This window comes from Seriola aureovittata, chromosome 3 (assembly GCF_021018895.1).
Source record: "Seriola aureovittata isolate HTS-2021-v1 ecotype China chromosome 3, ASM2101889v1, whole genome shotgun sequence".
Lineage (NCBI taxonomy): Eukaryota > Metazoa > Chordata > Actinopteri > Carangiformes > Carangidae > Seriola > Seriola aureovittata.
Window position 1 is genome coordinate 30,051,184 of NC_079366.1, and position 23,042 is coordinate 30,074,225.

Below are 23,042 nucleotides of genomic sequence, written 5' to 3' on the forward strand. Positions count from 1 at the left end.
GGGTGAGAACTCCCATGATCCTGATCCTGCTGTTGTCTGATACTTTATTTGTTCACTTTTGTTTGACTCTTTGCCAAATTTCTCAACAATCAGCAAATTTTACAGATTTCTTTCTACATTTACTTTAACTAACCTCGCTGAACTTCACAGAAAAAACTACAACTAAGACCAGTTTTTAAACTGTTATATCTCAATATAAAATATTGTGTAATATGCAGGTTGTTCATTCAAACCTTGTGTTTAATAACAACAGCCTGTTATCATTATTATTATTATCACCCTCCCTGTTTTAATGCTCTGTGGTGATGCTGTTGTTAAAAACACTCAGATGGCTGGCCTGAGATGGATGGCTGTAACGCTGGCCGTGTTCCTGTCTACTGGAAACAGTTTGGCCATGGACCAGAACCAACTTTTAACAATTGTACAACAAGTTCTAGAAAAGTCAGCCAACTTTCTCTGTAATGTTGAGGAAAAACTTAAAGACCTGAACATGACATGATCCTGAGGATATGATGATGTTTGTTTCTATAACAGCTGTTTATGGATTTTCAAAGAAAATAAACTTTCTAACTCTATATCTCTATATCAATATTTCAAACAAATGATTAGTAATCTGAAGAGGAGCAAATCTTTCATCTCTTTTTTCTGTTGAGAGAACTGAACTGGTTTAATCGAATGAATTTATATCTTCTGTATGTTGATTGTCTCTTTCTATTATTCAGAGAGTTTCTATGATCAAAGTCTTTGATCGGTGCCTCCTTCCATCTGTCGTACGATCAAACATACCCACTAACATCTGTGTCTGTTTCCTCTGGCAGGTATACAAACCCCAACAATGATCAAAGGTCAGCAAAGATTTATGTAAACTTTACTTATTTGTTCATAAAACTGCTTCAGATGCTCAAAGAAACTGGTTTCAGCAGCAGTAGACACATCTGTACCATCTGTACCGCTAGCACCAGCCATGCTGGGCCGTGTCTACGGAGACGACATGCGGCTGTTGTAAACGTTCATCATTTGTAAACTGATTCGTTCAGTTCAGCGTTCACAAAAAATATATGTGTTCATGCACAACACTGAGTATTTTACAAAACAACACTTACAAGTTAAAGTTATAAGTTATAGCAGAGGACAGAAAAAGAAAAACAAAAGACTATAAAAACCCTGCTATTTAAGTCACAATATCCAAACCATTTAATTTCCAAAAAGACAGAAAATGACAGATGTCCTGAGTAACATGTAAATGAAGTAGACAGTTTTACTTAATCACTACTTCTATCTTCTATCTAACTTCCTATTGTAAATTAATATACTGTTTTAAATGACATATGGTTAACATTGTGTGCATCTGTTTCCTCTGACAGAGAATTACCCATGTTCAGTCTGGCTGTAAGCATCCCAAAGAGCGGGGAATCTTATGATGTCGGAGAACTCCCTGACAATGGTGTGGCAGTGAAGAATGCTATGTTGAATTGTGAGGTTTACACCGGCACGAAGGTGGTAGGAGCCACACTTCTGTCAGACGTTTTCAATAAGTGTCTAAATGGACGTGTGCAAAGGCAAGATGTTCTGGATCAATGCCCTCCAGGGGTTGTGACATGGCTTGATGTTGAGGAAAAGTGCAAGGATAAAGTTGGTAATATAGATGATCATGCAGAGTACCGCACCCTGCAGGCACTCAGAACCAGACCATCCAGTAACTTTAATGATTTGATGCTATTCTTTGTTTATGCCGCTCCATGTCATCTAAGATGTACTCAACCAGGTGAAAGGGGTATTCTCAATAGCATAAAAAAGATTAAAAAGTGGGGTAATTATGCTGTGGTGTTTAAAAAGCTTTTCAACCCCAGCGATGGTAACGTCGTATCTCAGCCGTTCCGAGAACAATCTCTTCGTAACCTTGCTTCCTTAGGCAAAATCGATCTTCAGACCATTTTCCGTTGTGACAACATAAGAGGTCAGATTCAAGGTTTCAGCTGCTCCACTGGTGGTCAAGTTAGACCCTATTGTGTTTCAGATACCAAGCCTGAACAAAGTGGTGCTGGTGAGGCCAGTGGCCGAGGAGGGGTGATGAACAGACAAGGCAGTGGTAGTTTCCGGTAGAGGATATTCATGTTCCCATCAGCCACTGATGCATAACACTTTCACCTGTGCTCACCCCTCCAACAGAAGGACCAAAACTTTTCCTGACTGTCCAGCCTCTTCTCTGTACCTCCATGAGAGTGATGACCACTTCTCAGCTCCTTCCTCTAGTCCAGCAAGCTTAGTCTCGCCTTCATCAGTAGGGACCTCACAGTGCCCCCGCCTCGAAGTGCTTGAGTTCATAGCAAAGGACATTGAACATTTTGATCCAGAAAACTCTGATCAACATTTTGAAAACTACTTTAGGGAGTTAGATCACAACCTAATTGATTTGCCCCATGCAACCCAAAGGGAGAAAACTAAACTTGTGTGGAAGCTCAAAAGCAGTCCACAAGTTTATGCAATCACTGCCTCCCAGTGTCAGAGATGATTACAAAGAGCTCTGTCAAGCACTGACAGAAGAATTCTCTCCTGCTGCGGATGAGATAGAATCTTTGGTTGCAGCTTCACAAATCAAACACTCCCGCCATGAACATCCCAATGACTTTTACCAACGTTTGAGGCAGGCATATTTTCAGGGTAGGAACACACCAGGCTTAGAGGAGAACTCCACCTTCAAGTCTTTGTTCCTACGAAACCTCCATCCCTGTGTACGCACTCATGTTACACTGATGACGCATCAAGGTAAGCCCACCATGCAGGAAATAAAGAAGATGACAAAAATGGCTTGGGAAACCATGGTCAATTCCAAGGCAAGGGGGAAAACAACTGAGCCTAGCAACTCAAACACCTTAGCGTCAGACAGACATGTAACCTCAAAAGATCACCCTCAGAACAGATCGAAGGGGGGTGACAAAAGGCCACATATGGGTGCTGAGCGTAACCGCCACGCCCACAAAGTGCGTAGAGATAGGCACCCCTACAACAGGAGCAGGAGACGGCCTTACGCAGAAATTCTGGCTCAGACACAGGACCAATCAACACATGGATCAGACAATGACCACGTCATCTCTGACCATGTTAACTCAGACAGTGACAATGCCTCTGAATGTTCTTTCTTCAGCTACTCAAAGTGTTACACCTTTGTGCCACAAGTTAAAGAAAACTTAAAGCACCTGCGCTCCAGAGTTCGCCGCACTGAGTACTGACAGTAAGTAGGCTCAGGGTACCCTACACTTTTGCAGATGGACACAATGGGTTTGTCAGCAGCAGCAGCAAACTAACTGGCCAGCCAGTGTGGGTCAGTGTGTGACATGTGACCCCCAAAGGTGTCACCAACAAAACCAGTCTTCTAGACCTCTTCTCTCTCTCTTCTCTTCTTGGCTCGCTCTGGAGAGCAGCTCCAGCCCTCTCCTCTCAGTTCTTCAAAGGGCAACAAGGCCCCAGCCCAGGTCAGCTCTGCTACCTGAGAAACCAGCTCTCTCGCCGGCCTGCTCACAGCAGCCTGCAACACTCTTCTCCTCAACAGCAGCGACCTGCTTCGGATTAACTGTGAGTGAACCAAATCCTCTTCAGAATCAGCAGCTACAACACAAGGCCAGCTGATTTTCCAAGCAACAGGAGTCATAGCAGAGTTAGCATGGAACAGCTAACTAGGTGGTCTCAGCAGCCATTTTGAGTAGTTTCTTTGTTTACCGCCATCTTGTGTAGTCTTGTTTGTTCAGGTCATGTGGTCACAGTGACCACTTTGAGTCGGCCATCTTGCCTTTGTCTGTGTCCCCACAGACACACACACATACACCTACACCCACACACACACACACACACACACACACACACACACACACACACACACACACACACACACACACTAGATTAGACATTGTATTTTACTCTGCTCCATTGTAAATAAATGTCTTTAAATAAATACTGGTGTGTTTAATGTTGCACAAGCGTGGATATTGCCAACCTCTACTTGGTAGAATTCCAATCCTTCAACTGTAACTTACTGTTGATTTGATAATTTGGTAATAGTTAGTAAGCTAATGGTTAATCAGAGTTCCAGATTAATGGTAATAAGTTGAGACTAAACCCATATTGGCTATTTTGCCTATTAGTTTAGGCTGGTGCCCCGTGAACTTAAATTAATTTATTTTAGTTATTATTTAATATTAATATTTTTAATATTAATATTTTCTTAATTTATGATAGCCAATAAATTGATAAACAACCGAAATCCAACATATTTGGTGTCCAGCTCATGAGGTAGAGCTCAGACCCAACATAAAATACATTGCAAAGTTTGTTTTAACTAAAATAAAAGGTTTGATGTGAATATACAATAAATATTATACACTGTCCTTCTGTAAAGAAAAGTCTCTATTCTTTCTAAATTAAAGCTTGGCTCAGCATCCACTCTCATGTGTCTGTGTGTTCATCATTGTCAATCACAATATCTGCAGAAATCATCACAATATGATTTTTTTTTTTGCATATCGTGTAGCCCTGGTGAAAACCATGTTAAACAAAACTTTATCATAGTAGAGTATTTTTACAGAGTTGAAAACATGTCTGGAGAGGAACGTTACCGTTGGGGAGATGTTGGGTTTCAGTTAAACATGATATGTCTGGTTTTGCAAGTCAATGGTGACTTCTTCAACATTTAACTTCCCCTGATGAGTATTTACACAGAACCACAACAATCGTATTCATGCTGAAGTTGGCATCAGAAGATACTGTTTTGCTGGAGTGGATAAACTATTGAAACATGATGAATGTTTTGTAGATACATTTATTAGCTTTCCCATTAGGTTGATGGAAAACATGTTCTGCAGCAAATAAATAATACAACAAACTTATTTCCTGGGCAACAAAGTTGTTGTTACTCACCCCTGCCAGTACGTCTGCGTCCAGCGGCTTCTTGGTGCGAACCGTTGCGCTGGTTTCTCCAAGCGTGAAGCTCAGCTCCACAAACTCCATGTGGGCGGGGAAGACGTAAGGCACCAGCTTGACATCATTTCCTGCTGCGATACCATTTACCACCTCCACATCCCCTGCAGCATCATGGGAGCATCGTGAGACGGGAAAGATAAACATCTCATCTACCAACTGATGGACTCACAGCTCCCAATGTAACTAAAGTGTTACAGGTTTAGCTGATGGAGGACTGTGCCAAAGAGCAGGACCAGGAGTTTCATTTCCTCTGAAATGACACGGAAGAATCAAGTTTTATCTTCGCTTCACGTCAATTAATATTTATGATTAGGATACATTTTTTGCATCTGCAGCCACACATCTGTATGTTAGACTTCAGAGGTGGATTTTTGTCCTCACTTGTACCTATCATGTGATTTTTTTATAGTGTTTTCCATCTGTAGATTATCATATGTTCGTGGAGCAGAGTAAAACATTTACTGTCTCTTTGACAACTGATGTTTCCTGTTAGAAGACTGGACTAATTTAAAAGTAAACTGATTTTGTCATAGCACCAAAAATCCTAAGATTCTTTTTCTTCCAAAGCTTTGAATTTTTTGTGTAAATATTATTTCATTCAATAAAACATGCTTTGTGCTCTGGTTGCCTACTGGTTACTCCTCATGTCAATATATATATAAAAATACATGGTTGTCCCTGTGGTTCCTGCCCCAGGCCCAACTGATGCAGCGTCAGGCTCAGCAGCCCTGTCTCCCCATCACAACACCCCAACCAATGAACCAGACTGCAGACTGAAATGCGCCTGTGTACTGACATCTAGTGGCGCTGATATGCAACTGCAGGGGTAGAAACTATTTGTGCCAATTCATTTTCAAAGAGCAACGGCCATTGGGGAAACTCCAACACTCAGCTGGCTGACCAGTGGTGTAACTTGATCCATCAACTCTATCACTCAGTCAGTCAGAGACATTCATGTTTATTGAGCTGATAACGCTGTTGCGGTCAAGTCCAAAAACAGAAAAAGGTTATTTACAAAAGAAGCAGCGTTAAGTAAGTGATGGTTGTAGCAGCCACGCTACAAAAGTAAATACTAACTGACTTTCACTGAGTGTGAAAATGTGATTCAGATGCGAGTTTTGAGTGTTGATTTGCTCTTGGATAAAATTGTTCATTCAGAATACAGTGCTATTCATGGAGGACCAGGGATGTGACTGGAAAAGTAATGAAGCATTTCCTTAATTTCATATTTTAATAGGCATTAAAAATAGGAATTGTTAAAAGAATTTATAATTGAACTATTTCTCCATCAATAAATACTTAACATTTAACCATCTTAATAATTTCTATTTTCAAACTCAAATATTTATTCATGAATTAATGAATGTATTTATAAAGACTTTATTTAATGAGTGTTTTATGCTGTTATTGTAAATTCATTTTCAAATCTGAAGTATTTATTGATGAAATAATCTTTCATTTATAAACTTTTTTACAATTCCAATTTTTAATGCCTATTAAAATATGAAATTAAGGAATGCTTTATTACTTTTCCAGTGACATCCCTGGTCCTCCTCAGATATTAGCCATATGAATGTTACTGACTTTGTTCAGGTGGATAAACCAACACAAATAAACAGAGCAAGTGAAAAAGAAAAGAGAAAGTAATACAAAAGTACAAAATACGTTGTTTTTTTTTTATTTTCACCTGAGTTACGAGAAAAAGGGGGAGGTGACTGACTGGAAGTGTCACAAATATTTGTTGTTTTGTCATCCTCTGCACTAGTTTGACCCTCAGAAACTGGGTTATTGGTTAACAGCCTGAGGCTGTGCACGTTGTGTTTGTTTACATGTGACTGTAGATACAGAGAAACACAACAAAAAGTTCTTATAATTAAGTTATAATATCATATGGCTGTCAATAATAATATACACTATGCAATCTACATCGGTCTACGCCGGTTATAGTTGACCATAACTGATCCTAATCAGATATTATATATGACGGGTTAAAATAGGGACAACAGAAAGGTTGTGAAATAACAGAGGAGCTGGGGATTCAAACTCTTTTGTGAGGCAAAGACTCTAAGAATAATATAGTATCCAAGTGTCTGATGTCTAATTGAGCAATATTAGATCTATAAGAAAAAAAGGGGAAGTTGCATCACACCACCTTTGTAGAAAAGTACTGTTAGCAGCCAACTGTGACTTATGTACATTTAAAACATAATGTTACTTCAGGGGACTTCAGGGTTCGTTCACAGCACTGACAAACAAAACCTGTCGTCCATAAAGTAGCCGACCATTTGAACGTAAACATGATCCTGAACATAACTTCGCCCGAAAATATGATAATGTTGAAATAACTTTTTCATTTTTATATCACATGTTTTTTTCCCTCTAATCGCTTTGAGAATTATACTGTATGTAAACCAAATCCCAAACAATGACGGGTTTAAATAAATTCAATTCCATTCTAGTAAAAGCTTATTCTCTTTGTATAATGCTTACCCTGACACTAGACCTGGTTTACATTGCCAAAGAAAATGATTGTCAATAAACCTGTAATTTGGAATCAAACAAAGAGAGACATTGACCACTGTGTTTGAAGAATGTTATGAATTAACAGTCTGGTTCAAAGTCCCCCCAACAGTTTGAGACAAACAACACAAACAGAGTATAAATAGAATGTCAGCAACAAACAAATTACTTCAGACAACCACAACAGATGGTGAGTTGGTTTTATTTATTAACTCTAAATGGAGAAATTATTGAATTTTCACTGATTGAAATTTTCTCAGACAATGGTAGAGGATGAAGTAGGTCATTTTGCTGTTAAATATAAATAAATAAATATGATTTAACGTTGGACATTGGATATTCCATGTCAGAAGTGGCGCATTACATGTTTTCAGATTTGAGATATTATTGTTTATTTTGAGAGTTTGATATTTACAGAATATTAAACATGTCAAAAAGCTGTGCTTGTATCTGCATATGCAGGTGTGCACTTCTGACCTTTATTCTGTAAGTGTAAATTCAGGTTGGTGGCGTCATGGCTGAAATTCAAGAAATGGTGATAAACAGGCCCATTTCACCAGACAGCGAGATAAGGAAGGCTACACAGGGGATTTGGAAATACTCATGATGACCATTTGGTGATACAGTCTGCATCCCATCGTGGTGGTTGTCTGCAATATTGGATTAAGTCATTGGCTCAGCAGCAGCTTCAGACATGGTTTCAGGGACCTGCCTTTCAGACACAGACTGCATGAATAAGTTAGATGCAGACATTCAATCAGTATAGTTTGTGTCTTGATCAGACAGTGGTTGTTGAGCACTTCCAGTTTGACAAGGTGCGACAAGGTTTGAGGGTTTGAGGGTTTGAGGTTTTTCGTACGATGTATGATCTTAAAGTGTTTCTGCCTCCTCTTTTCTCTCTTGCTCGACCATCCTCTCTCCAGTACAGAGCTGCCATGGCGTATCAAGGGAGACTCCCTACACTGCTGCTGACTTTCATCCTCTGCTTCTCCCCATGTCCAACCTCTGGATACACATTATTCAACCATTGGCAAGAATGCTCTTATGACTGTCCAATAAAGCATTACACCTCCACATATGGTGCACAGTGTAGTGATGCCTGTGAAGATCGAGGGTATGACTACTACTGGTGTAATACCCGAGAAGGGTGGGATTACTGCTCACCAAGCAACAATGTTGATTATAAAGGCAACCCCTGTCACAAAGATTATCCCTGTAGCAAAGATGGACAAGATTACTACTGGTGTTACCTAGAGAAAGGAGGCTGGGACTACTGTGCTCAAGTGCTACCAAAGACAATGACTCATTACACCAGGTATCAGGAAGAGTGCATTAATGCTTGTCAGTATCAGAAGAATGGGGATTACTACTGGTGCTATACTCAAGACAGCTGGGACTACTGCTCACCTCAACCAGACTACACCTATAAATTACAGTCTTGTCGCCCAGATCACAATTGTGGAACACGTGGGAAAAGTTATAGCTGGTGCTACACAACATACGACGATGACTGGGATTACTGTGGATTTACTCATTTTGATGGCTGCATGTATTCCCAGCAACGCCGCCGAAAACGGTCCCCTAACAATCCAAACAAAGTCTGTAAGTGGAAAAACAACAACATCAACAAATATATCACTGTAACTCAAGAAGATGCTCAAAATACCATTGCAAGTTGCACTGGTTCCTTACGCAACGAAGCATTAGGGTTAATCGAACGATGGGACAACCAGCTCTTACCAAATCAGCCCAGGTCCAACTTGGTTCATTCAGAAAATTTTCGCATTGACCTACAGGGATTCGTTAATGTGAATAATCAGAGGTGTTACAACCTGCAAGTCCAGCGGAACAAGCCGCGCAGTAAAGGAGAAAGCACCACTGTGTCACAGGTCATATGTCCTATTGACATTCCAAATAAGACCCTTCGTTGGGCCTTTGGGCAAAGTTTAAGGAATCGGTCCAAGATTAAAATAATAACAACAAATGAATGAAATCAATAAATCAGTCTATACCAGATTTTTTCTTCAGATAGTGAGTTTGCATTATTCTGTTTTCATTCTTTAGCTAACTTGTGAAAAAAACCCCTTTGTATCATTACATTTATGAAGTTAACTGTATCTATCTATCTATCTATCTTTCTTTGAATCAATGTATGTACAAAGTCAATATCTAAACAGCTAAATATGCAATAAACATAACATTTTTGAAGGCCAAATATGTGTAATGTGCATTCCTATGAAAACCATAGTCTCAACAGGCGGATATCCCTGCATACTCCTGTCCACTTACACTCCCCTCCAAAAGTATTGGAACAGTGAGGCCAATTCCTTTATTTTTGCTGTAGACTGAAAACATTTGGGTTTGATATCAAAAGATGAATATGAGACAAGAGATCAACATTTCGGCTTTTATTTCCAGGTATTTACATCTGGATCTGATACACAACTTAGAAGATAACATTATTTGTAAAGGAACACCACATTTTTAGGTGAGCAAAAGTATTGGAACAGATAGACTTAAAATAGATTAAAGTGTATAAGACTTAATATTTATTTGCAAATCCTTTGCTTGCAATAACTGCATCAAGCCTGTGACCCACTGACATCACCAAACTTTTGCATTCTTCTATTGTGATGCTTTTCCAGGCTTTCACCGCAGCCTCTTTCAGTTGTTGTTTATTTTGGGGGGTAACTCCCTTCAGTCTCTTCTTTAGCAGGTAAAATGCTCTACAGGGTTTACGTCTGGAGATTGACTTGGCCAGTCTAAAACCTTCCACTTCTTGCCCCTGATGAACTCCTTTGTTGTGTGTTTTGGGTCGTTATCTTGCTGCATGATGAAGGATCTCCCAATCAGTTTGGTTGCATCTTTCTTTAAATTGGCAGACAAAATGTTTCTGTAGACTTCTGAGTTCATTTCGCTGCTGCCATCATGTGTTACATCATCACTGAAGCTTAATGAGCCCGTCCCAGAAGAAGCCATGCAAGCCCAAGCCATGACATTACCTCCACCGTGTTTCACAGATGAGCTTGTATGTTTGGGATCATGAGCAGATCATTTCTTTCTCCAAACTTTAGCCTTTCCATCACTTTGGTAAAGGTTAATCTTTACCTCATCAGTCCATAAAACTTTGTCCCAGAATTTTTCAGGCTCGTCTCTGTACTTTTTTGGTAAATTCCAGCCTGGCCTTCTTATTCTTCTTGCTAATGAGTGGTTTGCATCTTCTAGTTTAGCCTCTGTTCTTTTGTTCACGAAGTCTTCTGCGAACAGTAGATTCTGATTCCTTCACTCCTGCCCTCTGGAGGTTGTTGCTGATGTCACTAACAGTTGTTTTAGGGTCTTTCTTTACAGCTCTCACAATGTTTCTGTTGTCAACTGCTGCTGTTTTCCTCCGTCTACCCATTCGATGTCCGTTACTTAGTACACCAGTGGTTTCTTTCTTCTTCAGGACATTCAAAATGGTTGTACTGGCTATGGCCAATGTTTGTGCAATGGCTGTAATTGATTTTCCATCTTCTCTCAGCTTCACAATTGCTTTTTTTTCACCCATAGGCAGCTCTCTGGTTTTCATGTTAGTTACACCTCTAACTATAAATGCTATATATAAAAACTATAAAATCCCAATCTGAAACTGAGCGTAGACATTCAGTGCTATTCATTGTTTGAATAATCAATGTAATAGAACACACCTGGGCAACAATACATACCTGTCAGTCACATGTTCCAATACTTTTGCTCACATGAAAAATGGGTGTGTTCAAAATAAAAGGTGCTATCTTCTAAGTTGTCTATCAGATCCAGATGTAAATACCAGGAAATAAAAGCTGAAATGTTGATCTCTTGTCTCATATTCATCTTTTGGTGTCAAACCCAAATGTTTTCAGTCTACAGCAAAAATAAAGGAACTGGCCTCACTGTTCCAATACTTTTGGAGGGGAGTGTAAGTTACCCAGGAATATGTGGGACCATTTATTATTTCCAATAATTTCTGTTCTACCAAAAAGACTCGGGAGGCAGGAATAGAAGGAGCTTATTACAGGTACTTTTCACGTAGGTTAGAGACTTGTGTGTAGAGAATCAGTAAACTAGGTTCTTATAGGTTGGGTACCACTGGTCAAATAATTAGGTTAAAATGAGTTAATATACTGCAATTGCTTTTATGTCTATTTATGATTTATTTAGACTAATAAGAAAATAGATGGAGATAATGTGCAGACCCCCCCCCCCGTGACCGATCAATTGGGAGCAGGTGCGACATTACGTTTTTACTTGTATTTAATAATATTGAAGTATATTGGACGTATTTTCTCTTTAACTCTACCTAATTTCCGTCCTGCTTTCTGTTGTTATATTGTTGTTATATTGGCTACTGAGCCTCTTGCCTGTAGTGTGCTACTTAAAGATGCTATATAAATAATGCTATTATATCATTATTATCATTATATATTATTGTTTGAGATATGAACTGTTCATTCATTTACACCTTTTAAACGTCTGACTATAAAGCATCTCAGTGTAAATATTTTGCAATACTTCACACTACATAAGTCGTAGTTTGTGTGTTGCAACCTGCCCATCACCTTCACCCATCACTTTCCTTCTGTTTTTCTACTTCTAATCTTGAATCTGCAATTCAGGATGAAGAGACAGTTAAAATGTCAAAACAGTTCCTCGAATCAAAGCACAAGGTTAGAAAATGTCTTTTTCCAGGGATAAAAGAAAAGAGACCAAAACCAAACTAATGTAGAGTGAATATTATCATAGCATATTATCCACAAAGAATATGGTGGTTAGATGTGCTGTTGTTAGTGTGTTTTGGTGGTTTCCATGGCCAAACATTCATTAATTCTTAGTAGGCTTTCAACACAAAATACAGCCACAGCTACATATGTTTGTGAAACATAGCTAGCATGTAAGTTTAAAAAGTGAAAAACTTCTTTAACATTTCCCATGACACATGACGCTAAGTATTAATTCATACTAATTTTTCATACCTTCAAAATGTGCACTGCAACAGCTACAGAAACATCCTGTGAAAAGTTATGACTGAAGCCTATCTGTAGCCTCTGGAAATGAAGTACAACCAACCTGCTAACTGCCAACCACCTAACAACATGCCGCACATTAACACTTGTTCGAATTATGAGGGGGCAATTGGGGGATTAGGGGTGTGACCCCTAAATTTCTGATTAAGACTTGGACCCCCAAAATAGGTAAAAACCTCAGTTGAGGGGTGTTGAAACATTTATATATCCCTCTTGCCTGCAATTGTATATATTACAATATATTCTCCTGCCTGGATCATTTTGTTTTACGATTTTAAACGACCCCAAGTGGTGTCTATTTCTTAACCTTAACATTAGCTAAACATTTAAAAAAAAAAAATACAACACCAAAAGAGCGAAAAGTGATATCAGCTGCTTTTAATGACAAAAATTGTTTGTTAAATTTTAAAGAGAAGTCAAGAAAAACATTCACCACACCACCACTGTTTTTGTTGTTTTGTTTTTCTTTGGGTTTTATGTTACTTCCCTTTCCCCTAACGAGCTGGTTGTAACAGTCAGTGGTAGCAATTTCCATACATTCACTTTTCAATTTAAAGGTACATTCATTGACATTGACAGACAATTACCCATGTTCAGTCTGGCTGTAAGCCTCCCAAAGAGTGGGGACTCTTATGATGTCGGAGCAGTCCCTGGCAATGGTGTGGCAGTGAAGAATAGAATTAGATTGAGGTATGTCCCAGAAATCAGTTTAGCCTACAGGCCACTTATCTTGTCAGATTTTGTTGCTTCATTTAAATCTTCACCTGCGTCTATGAGACTTTTCAGATAATATTCACAAAAAAATATAAATGAATAGCCTGAATTGGTTGGGAACAACTTTGTCAATAGTCCTCTGATGTGTGATTAAATATAAAACTCATTGAATAGTTTGTTTTAACTAAAATAAAAGGTTTGATGTGAATTATACAATAAATATTATACACTGTCCTTCTGTAAAGAAAAGTCTCTGTTCTTTCTAAATTAAAGCTTGGCTCAGCATCCACTCTCATGTGTCTGTGTGTTCATCATTGTGGAGCCATGGTAACAAATATCACGTCTGCATTAACACACTGAAACACTTGTGACGCTCAGGATAAAGACCTGGTGTCACACTGAAGGCTTTTACTAATCTTACAAATTCAAACTGCACAGTTTCAGATATATCAACAACTGCTTTATCTCTACCAACAATACAGTTTACTGCTTAACAATGTGGTGTCATACAGGTGAACATGACACTTTAATAACACTGAAACCCATGCAGTCTTTGTCAATACAGACACTTGACAAACAAACCCCATACCAACTGTTATTGTGATATTCAATTGAAGTATTCATTCAGAAAACAATTATATAACAATAATTTGAACCTACGACAGGATCTACACATTGTATCTGCCTCCTTTTAGATGTGTATTTAAGTTGTTTGTTGCTCCAGAATGACTTCATGAAAAACTGGGGAACCAGGTTACTGTAGGGGAGCACAACAGCTGCTGGAAAAACAAATTAATAATATTTAACACAGAGTGCAGCTGAGGCAACGTGACGGATCATAGGTCACTGCAAAGGCTTGAATGTGGACTGCTGGATCGGTCTGGTGCTGCCTGCCCCCCCCCCCCACCCACACACACACACATACACACACACACACACAAGCTACAGCTGTCTAAACAGACTTTAAGTCGTCAAATCAAGCCTGCAGAGGTCATGGGTCGAGGCTACGTGACAATACAAATGCTACAGTCTGTGGTCGACTTCCTTAAACAAACTGCAGAATATCATTATCATCGTCTTCCTTCTTTATAATTTCTTTGAGACACGGTCAAATAAGGGCAGGGTGCCAGTCTCAGGGTTTGGCCATGGTCAAACTCTCCTCTATAAAAATGTTGTTTCCTTCTAACTGCAATCACAGTGACAGCAACTCGCACTGAGAAGAAATCCAAGTCAACAGCATCTGTTAGACGTCTTCCTCCCCCAAGGCAGGTAAAAGATCTTCACACTTTTTTTTCACAATTTAAAGGTAAATAAATTGACTCTGGTTTAACACCCTGCAACAAAAATCCTTCATTTTGTTTGCTTTTTACGATGTTGTGAAACCTGAAATTGTCAGTGTGGTTTTTAAAGGTTGTGCTTGAACTTGAAAACAGGTTTGAATTAAGGTTACTTGTTTGCTTTATAAATATGGATTTACTTACTAAAGTCGCATTAGTCCTGATATCAAGCAAAGGTTATTAAGGAAAGAGTATATAGCTTTTGGATGAGGATGAGGACACACTCAGAGTCAGTTGCTTTATAGACATCATCTTCAGGCAAAAGCAAACATGTCACCAGGTTTGATGCAGTGTGATTTCTAATTGAGTTTGACATTTAAATTTTACTATAAAAATATTTTTAGTATCAATTAATGATTTTGAGTTGTTTTTGAACATTTGAAGCTGTGAAGGAAACTGTGATGGACATTTTTACATTACTTTATAGACGAAATGATCATCTGAAAAGATCTTGTCACCCCATCTCTTACAGTGGAAGCGCATTAGGAAGGTTGTTTGAAAGGTCGGTTTCAACACATGAAAACTTGTGAATTGTGAACCGATCCTTTCAGGTAAAAATTAGATATAAATTTTTACTTTTATTGTTGTTCTCGTGTCTCTTCTGTGTTAGATCTCAGATCCTGCATCAGTCGTGAAGGTGAGAATTCTACTGTTGTTTGAAAACTTTCTTTGTTCACTTTTTGTTTAACTTTTGCCAAATTTCAAGAGAATCAGCAAAGAATTTGACTGATTTTTCCCACATTTATTGTCACTGGCCACAAAACTTCTACTTACAATATTGATATCGTGATGGAGAGTTTGATAGGCCGGGATAACTAAGAGTCTTAGAGAGGTTTATTTGAAGGTGACATTCCTTCACTGATGCAGATATATCAGAGAGACAAGCCGTGATCCGCCCAGAGACCATGGGGTCGACTGGTGGGAATGGCAAATATAGTTGGGTGTCATCTGCATAGCGGTGATATGAGAAGCCATTCAAGTGGACAACTGGACCCAAGGAGTTGGTGTATATCGCAAAGAGAAGGAGTCCCAGTAGCAATCCTTGGGGCACCCCTGGGGGGGGGGGGGAAATGGGAGAAGGATGTTGGTCCTTGCCATGACACACTGAGGGAGCAACCAGTGGGATAGGATTCAAAGAAAGAAAGCTCTTTGCCTGAGATACCCATGTCAGAGACTAGAGACCGTAGGAAGCAGTGGTTCACCATATCAAATGCTGAAAATAGGTCCAGAACTGAGGACTGAGCTTCAGCTCTACCTGCCCTCAGAGCTTCTGTCACAGACAACAGAGCTGTTTCAGTGGAGTGGCTGTACATTTTGAAATTGCACTTGGTCAATGCACTTGGTCCTTTTTTTATTATTACTATCCCTGTTTTAATGCTCTGTGGTGATGCTGTTGTTAAAAATAATCAGATGGCTGGCCTGAGATGGATGGCTGTAACGCTGGCCGTGTTCCTGTCTACTGGAAACAGTTTGGCCGTGGACCAGAACCAACTTGCAACAATTGTACAACAAGTTCTGAACAGGTGAGTCAACTTTCTCTGTAATGTAGAGGGAAAAACTTAAAGGCCTGAACATTACATGATCTGAGGGTATAATAAAGTTTCTTTTCACAAAACCTGTTTTCGGTTAAGGAATTAAAAAAAAAAAAAAAAACTGTGTAAAGATGAATTGGCAGATATAACGTTTTAAACAGCTCGGTCAAGTTGCCTTTCTAACTCTATTGTATCTGTTTCCTTTGCCAGGTATACACCGAGCTACATGAACTCTGGAAGGATGTAAGTCATTAAAGATCTATGTAAACTTTACTCATATTGAAGACACCTTCAGTTATATCAACGACAAAGGACAGAAAAATGAACAAACAGACAATACTATAAAAACCCTGCTTTTTAATTCACTCTATCAAGACAACATCACATCTCTCCATTTTCTTCCATTTGATTTCCCAAAAGGCAGAAAATGACAGTTGTCCTGAGTAACATTTAAATGAAGTCGACAGTTTTGTTTAATTGGTTGGATCAATACTTCCATCTATCAAACTTTCTATACTACATTAATATACTGTTTTAAATGACACGTTAAACATTTTGTGCATCTGTTTCCCTCAACAGGAAATATCCCATGTTCAGTCTGGCTGTAAGCATCCCATACAACAGTGTCAGCAGATCATATGATCTTAATCAAGTCCCTGACACTAGTGAAGCAGTGAAGAATCGGATTCAGGATTGTAATTTGTATATCGGCACGAGGGTGGTGGCAGCTACAGTTCTGAGGTGGCCAGATGTTCTGACTCAGTGTCCTAATGGACCTGTGCAATGGCCTAATGTTCTGAGACAATGCCCGGCAGGGGTTAGGACATGGAATCAAGTTAAGAGTCTGTGCCCTCAAACAATTCGTGATGGTAGAGCTGATCATGCAGAGTACCGCACCCTACAGGGACTCAACACTTTGCTTACCAACCGTGGCAGTAATGATTTGTTGCTTTTCTACGTTCTTTCCTCTCCCTGTGACAAAAGATGTACAAGTGAAACAAGTCGCTGGAACATTCTCGATAGCATTCAACGAATCACGAGTTGGAACAATCGTGCTGTGGTGTTTTCTAATGTATTCAAGCCTGGTGGTACTACAATCCTACCTGAAAACGACCTACGTGGAGCCCTCGAGCGTCTAGGGAACAGAGTCGGTCTACAAAACATATTCCGTTGCCGCCGCAGACCTGGAATGCAGTGCACAAGCTGCTCTACTAATGGTCAAGTTACACCTTATTGTTATTCAGATAACGCAGGAACTGGTCCTAGCCAGAACTTACCACAAGGGGGGGGTGGGGGTCAGTCGTGGAGCGGTGTTCAGTCGTGGGGGGGCAGTCAGCCGTGGGGTGGGGATCAGAGGTGGGGGTAAACACAGAAGAGTTAGCAGGGGAGTTGTTAGTCGCATTTATTCATAATTGGTTTTCAAACTCTTGCAGCTTATATGACACATACTTTTCTCAATGCATATGGAAAAAAAATAAAAAAAATAAAAAAATAAAAAGAAACAGGTTTGATGTAAACTAACCTCAGTGTTTACAGGCCTCATATCATTTTATACTAAACTTCTGTAAAGCATTACAAGTCTCTGTTCTTTCTAAATTAAAGCTTGGCTCAGCATCCACTCTCGTGTGTCTGAGTGTTCATCATTGTGAAGCCATTGTTACAAATATCATGTCTGCATGAATACATTGAAGACAAATGCCTGGTGTCACACTGAAGGTTTTTACTTATCTTACAAACCAAACTGCACAGCTTTATATATGGATAATGTAAATAGAAATTGGTTTATATAACCCTTGTCAAACTGAATAACTGTAACAGTAATGTACCAGACACACATTTAAACGTAATGTGGTTCAAGGGTCATTCATACTTTGCAGTTGCAAGTGTGACAAAATAAAGAAATCCTGGAAGGGAGTAATCAATAAAATTATAAATATTTTGCCTGTGAATGTTCCACTGGACTCCAAGATGATACTGTTTCACTTGCATCCAATAGATCTGGATTGGAGAACCGTTTAAATGTATTAATTTTGGTATATTGCAGGCAAAACGAATGGTAACTCTTAACTGGAAGAAAACTGTTGCACCCACAACTGGTGCTTGGATCAAGAATATGACGCAATGTCAATGGAGAGAATAAAAAATACCTTTAAAAATAATTTCCAATGAGTTTTTATTGCAGTTGTGTATGTATCATCTAATGTGCTGATATGTATTTTATGCTTGTCTTGAAAGCTGAGAGTGGACATAATAGACAGATAATATTTAAAAATCTGCCATCTACCGTACACAATCAATCATGGTGGACGGTTGGGTGTATATCGCAGTCAGAGGTGGACTGATACAATAATTCAAGCTGGGAATTTGACTCCAACCCAGGCCACCCTCACGCAAAACATCAGACCACTACTTCTGTAGGCTTATCCTATTTGTTAACATAACAAGTACCAGAGAAGCTATACATTTGATTTAATTGTAGTATTCCAATTCAGTAATACTCTACGTGTTTAACTTCATGCTGCAGGCTCCATATATTCATGTTTATATATGTATAATGTTTCTGTACGGGGTGTACAAGAAATCAGGAGAGCTGTTTCACCCCCAGCCACAATTAAGCTGCGTCATACACCTATTACTACTTAAGACTGAGCAGGTTCTGAGGCTGTAATGTGGTTACACTGGAAAAGTAACTCAAAGTATACTCAGGTCTATACAGAGGCCCTGAAAGGCAAGTGAAAATGTTTTTTGCCAGGATAGTTTTTTTATCTGTGAAAACAACCAGAGAGACGAGTCAAGTTTCCTTTTTTTATGCTGAGGAGAGAGCGAGAGTGCTCTTTACCAGACCTGGAGAGGTGCGTCTTCAAGGCTTTCTGGATGAAAGCTTTGAAATAAAATATAAAAAGAAAGAAAAAACTAAAAAGAATAGTAGTTAACTAAATCAATAAACATTGATACTATCTCACCTGACTTCCTAACGTGTTTCTGGCAGAAAGCTTCTGCTGATTAAAATACATTTCTAGCCAAACGAAGAAAGAGTAATGTTACTAAACTTGCTAAAACACATTATATTCACTTTGTATTTAAAATGCATGGAGAAATTAAACATCCTTTTTCTATTTTACTTTTCTTTCTTCAAAAAATAAAAACAAAAAACAAAACACTTACATCTCAGGGGTTGTTAATACAGATGAGAAAAAACAAACTTAGAAAAACCAAATCTTGCCTTTCAGGGCTTCCGTAGCTCTACAGTCAGTATGCATACTAAGAAAAAAGTGCTTGTGGTTGACGCTGCACTAGTGTTACGCAATGCATTGCACAAAGGAAATGGAGGATTATATATATTATAATTGTACATTGCAACATTATCATTGACATTTATGACTGACTCTAATGAACTCTGTTCAGATGGCTGGCCTGTGCTGGATGGCTGTGATGCTGGCCTTCCTCCTGTCTGTTCCTAAAAACAGTTTGGCTGATGATTACAACGGCAGGCTTCCACAAATTGTAAACGGCATCTTGAGAGGGTGAGTCAACTACTGAGTCATTTACTGTTAAGACCACCATGGGCACATCAGGAGGGGCTGCATTTGATAGGGGGTATAGAGATCAGAGTGAACAATAATGAAGCGAGGCTGAGAGTACAACCAGCAGAAGTACATGTTATTTTGAATCCGCACTTCAACAAGAGTTTTGCTCAGTCTTGCTGTCAACAACTCCGAAATATTTCCTAATTCAGACTGATTTCCCCCAATCCACACAAGGTTAAGCAAATTACCCATGTCTTTATTTGTTGTTTTATGAAATACAGTTTAAGAAAACTGATATTTTACAAGGAAGAAGCTTAAGAACTTTGCAGACACAAACACAGAGGCATGCTGCATTAGTCACAGAGTAAATGGTGCAACGCTGCCACTTAGTGGTCAGTTTACGTAACTGCACTTTAGGCTCCAATACTTTGTTGAAGCACTGAGAGCTCAGTGGTCGTTTTATTTTTTATGCATGTCATCATACCATGATCATCATCTAGGTTTCGATGTGCATTCATCTGACAACATTTCTTTTCTCTACAACTGAGGTTACTGCCTTACACGTTCATATATCACACAACCTACACTGTGTTGTGTTCTGTATGTACATGGTGTGGTACGATACATGGTAGCATGTTCTGTTTTTTTCCTTTTGCAGGTATGGAGTACAAGGCATGTTCAGTCTGGCTGTAAGGATCCCGAAAAACCAGAACCAGAACCAGAACATTAATCAAATCCTTAATCAAGTATTCACAAGTGATCCTGCCAACAATGTGAAGAATACGATGAACAGTGGTGGTGTGTACACCGGCAGCCGGGTGGTTGCAGCCAAAGTTCAGAGACACGTCACGGGAGGAGCTGATCACGCAGAGTCACGTGTCGTAGATCACTTTAACCACCTGCTCAACACGCGCAATGATAATGATTTTCTGCTTTTCTATGTTTATGCCTCCCCATGTGTGGAAAAATGTACAAGCCGCACGCATAATGATAACATTCTCCAAAGGATGAATCAAATTCTGGAATGGGACAGTTACGCAGTTGTGTTTTCTAAAATATTCAAGCCCAAAACTGGTCCAGCCAATACTGACGAGCAGCGTAGTGGCGCCCTTCAGCAACTCGGGACGTACCAAGGTTCCCGAGGTCAAATTGGTCTAAACAACATATTCCGTTGTGATAAACGAGCTAATCAGATGCAATGCAGCGTATGCTCTAGTGGTAATGGAGTTGCTCACTACTGCGTTTCTGATGGTACAGTAGGTGGGAGTGGTACAGGATGATCCAGTAGAACGGGTGGCAGAGGGTGAGTAGGTTCAGCATCTAACGTGCTCACAATGAAAATGCTATAATGTTTACTTTCTTCACCATCATAGGTTAGCATGTTAGCTGTGCAGCTAACGGCTGACACTGATGGGCTAATCATTTGTTTTGCAGGAATTTGGTCATAAATCAAAACATGAGACAAATTAAAATTCTGTAATCCATCCAAAGATGATGATTGATGTAATCAACATGTAAACCTGAAATTTCAATACCGCTATTGATTATGCTACTAAATCAATCAGTTTTCTTACCTTTATTTTGCTGAGGATAAAGAAGTTTTTCTACTAAAAATGTTTTTCAAGATCATTTCATTTTCTTAAATTCTCAAATGCATTTGTGTTTTTATCATTATTACCCAGTTACTTTACGCTTCTGAGATGTTTTGTTTTTTCTGATTAAAGCTTGGCTCAGCGTCAACTCTGGTTTGTCTGTGTGTCAAATATTTCTACTATCATCTGTTAAAAATTGACGTAGAGTGAGTAGTAGAGAGAGAAGAGCAGTGGGGAGATCACACATAAGAGCACGACATAAGAGCAATAAAGAGTTATATACTCACCCAGAAACAGACAGGCCTTTTTGTTGGCAATATAGAAATTTAAAGAATCAACGTTTATAATTCATGATTTTAATTTGCTGCAGTGTGTGAGACACATAGTAACTTGGGCTTTGAAAAGTGGTGTGTGGTTACAGATGAGGATAATGATCATTAATAGGGTGAATGATTCAGTGATCACTAACTCTCTGTTAGTAGATCCGGGCATCTGAAACTCCAAACATATCCTTTAAGTGTTATGTTCTATTCAGGTATAAAACACAAGAGCTGACTGACTAACACTTTTAAAACAACTGGGTTTACAGTCTATATTGTAAAGGTGAGTTTAGTTTGAATTTCAGTGAGTGACTTCTGTATATTTTAATGAGATGAAATAAAATTTTATGTTATCTTTATTCCCCTGTTAAATAACAGGTCGTGGACAAGCCCTGCTTCAGTGTCTCTGTAATTTATTAACGTTTCTCCATTGTCTTTTTCAATAGATAATGGCATGGCGCTACGCTCACCGTTTGGCTTATCTCCCTAATTCAAACTGCAGACCAGCACTTTACTGGTGAAGCTTGTAAAATGTATTTCCATGTCACTGCTCTGCAACACATGACAGTAAGTCTTCACAAGACGACAGGACACCATCCAGCCGACACTCAAGTTACTGTGGCTAAGAGTTACCTGTATTTGTTGGACCTGTACTTTGGGTCTGCAAAGCCCATTTACTTTGATCAAGTGATATGACAGCTTGATGATTCCCAATTTTAATACGACCACATTTATTATTGCCTGAAAACCAGTGACTGAAATTAAATTGGAAAGGAAAAACCTTTGGTGACTCCTGTTTTCTTTAAACATCATTGTAGGCAATGATTATTTCCTTCACCTCGCTCTCAGTTCACAGTTATTGCGATTTCAGTTGGAATGGTTGTTTTTGCATTTCATTTTCACTGAAGGAAATTTAAGAATGATGGGATATTTGTTGGGTCTACAATTCACACCAATGTTGTGACACATTTTACCTTTATCCCAAAAAAATTGCAGCTCCTGCGATTTGGATATTGCACTCAGCGATATTGTGTTTTTGATTATATTTCGATTAAGCAGCAGTAGTTCACGTCCATCAATGAGTAAACATTTGTAGGGCGATTTAAACAAATATTCAGTGCCTCAATGATTATGACTAGGATTTGACGCTTGTTGACAACCACTAATATAACTGAGCAATACTCAGTTACTCAGCAGCAATACGAACAGTTGACTGCAGCGTCTGGTTGGTTAAAGAACGCTGATAGAAAATCACAAAGGTTTCTCTGACCTCAACAAAGTCCACTTTGTGCCTAAACCTGACCGGTGTTGCAACGTGCCTTATAATTCATCATTGTAGTTACTATTCTGTCTGTTTGTCTCACAACTTCACTTCACTAAAATATATTAATTCCTTTTCTTTTCTTTTTCACCATCATTTCTAGTCATTGTACTCATTTGTTAGATGTAGAGACTCGACTGTAGTGTCACATATGACATGGAGA

At 39.0% G+C, this 23,042-nt stretch overlaps 3 protein-coding genes across 4 annotated transcripts; all 3 read left to right on the forward strand.

Moving 5' to 3' along the window:
• Positions 1–7,750: 7,750 nt before the first annotated feature.
• Positions 7,751–9,709, forward strand: LOC130166553 (uncharacterized). Its single transcript, XM_056372234.1, has 2 exons — positions 7,751–8,309; positions 8,418–9,709. The coding sequence occupies exons 1-2, from the start codon at positions 8,238–8,240 to the stop codon at positions 9,483–9,485; spliced, it is 1,140 nt and encodes a 379-aa protein (XP_056228209.1). The 5' UTR covers positions 7,751–8,237; the 3' UTR covers positions 9,486–9,709.
• A 4,500-nt stretch (positions 9,710–14,209) lies between these two features.
• LOC130163355 (uncharacterized) lies at positions 14,210–17,737 on the forward strand. 2 transcript variants are annotated; one of them, XM_056367502.1, is made up of 4 exons: positions 14,210–14,519; positions 15,998–16,110; positions 16,330–16,362; positions 16,699–17,737. In XM_056367502.1, exons 2-4 carry the CDS (start codon positions 15,998–16,000, stop codon positions 17,483–17,485), a joined length of 933 nt encoding a protein of 310 aa, XP_056223477.1. In that variant the 5' UTR covers positions 14,210–14,519; the 3' UTR covers positions 17,486–17,737. The 2 variants fall into 2 exon arrangements, with proteins under 2 accessions (XP_056223477.1, XP_056223486.1); XM_056367511.1 differs by having other exon boundaries at positions 14,210–14,515.
• On the forward strand, positions 15,198–21,391 carry LOC130163369 (uncharacterized). Its single transcript, XM_056367522.1, has 3 exons — positions 15,198–15,224; positions 19,525–19,643; positions 20,305–21,391. The coding sequence occupies exons 2-3, from the start codon at positions 19,525–19,527 to the stop codon at positions 20,924–20,926; spliced, it is 741 nt and encodes a 246-aa protein (XP_056223497.1). The 5' UTR covers positions 15,198–15,224; the 3' UTR covers positions 20,927–21,391.
• The last annotated feature ends 1,651 nt before the right edge of the window (positions 21,392–23,042 follow it).

Bases quoted from the DNA above. Each gene is read 5' to 3' on its own strand.
- LOC130166553 (XM_056372234.1), top strand. From the start codon at position 8,238: ATGCAGACATTCAATCAGTATAGTTTGTGTCTTGATCAGACAGTGGTT. The intron at 8,310-8,417 runs GTGCGACAAGGT...TCCTCTCTCCAG, and splicing joins AGCACTTCCAGTTTGACAAG to TACAGAGCTGCCATGGCGTA.
- LOC130163369 (XM_056367522.1), top strand. From the start codon at position 19,525: ATGGCTGGCCTGTGCTGGATGGCTGTGATGCTGGCCTTCCTCCTGTCT. The intron at 19,644-20,304 runs GTGAGTCAACTA...TTCCTTTTGCAG, and splicing joins GTAAACGGCATCTTGAGAGG to GTATGGAGTACAAGGCATGT.
- LOC130163355 (XM_056367502.1), top strand. From the start codon at position 15,998: ATGGCTGGCCTGAGATGGATGGCTGTAACGCTGGCCGTGTTCCTGTCT. The intron at 16,111-16,329 runs GTGAGTCAACTT...TTCCTTTGCCAG, and splicing joins GTACAACAAGTTCTGAACAG to GTATACACCGAGCTACATGA. The intron at 16,363-16,698 runs GTAAGTCATTAA...TTCCCTCAACAG, and splicing joins TACATGAACTCTGGAAGGAT to GAAATATCCCATGTTCAGTC.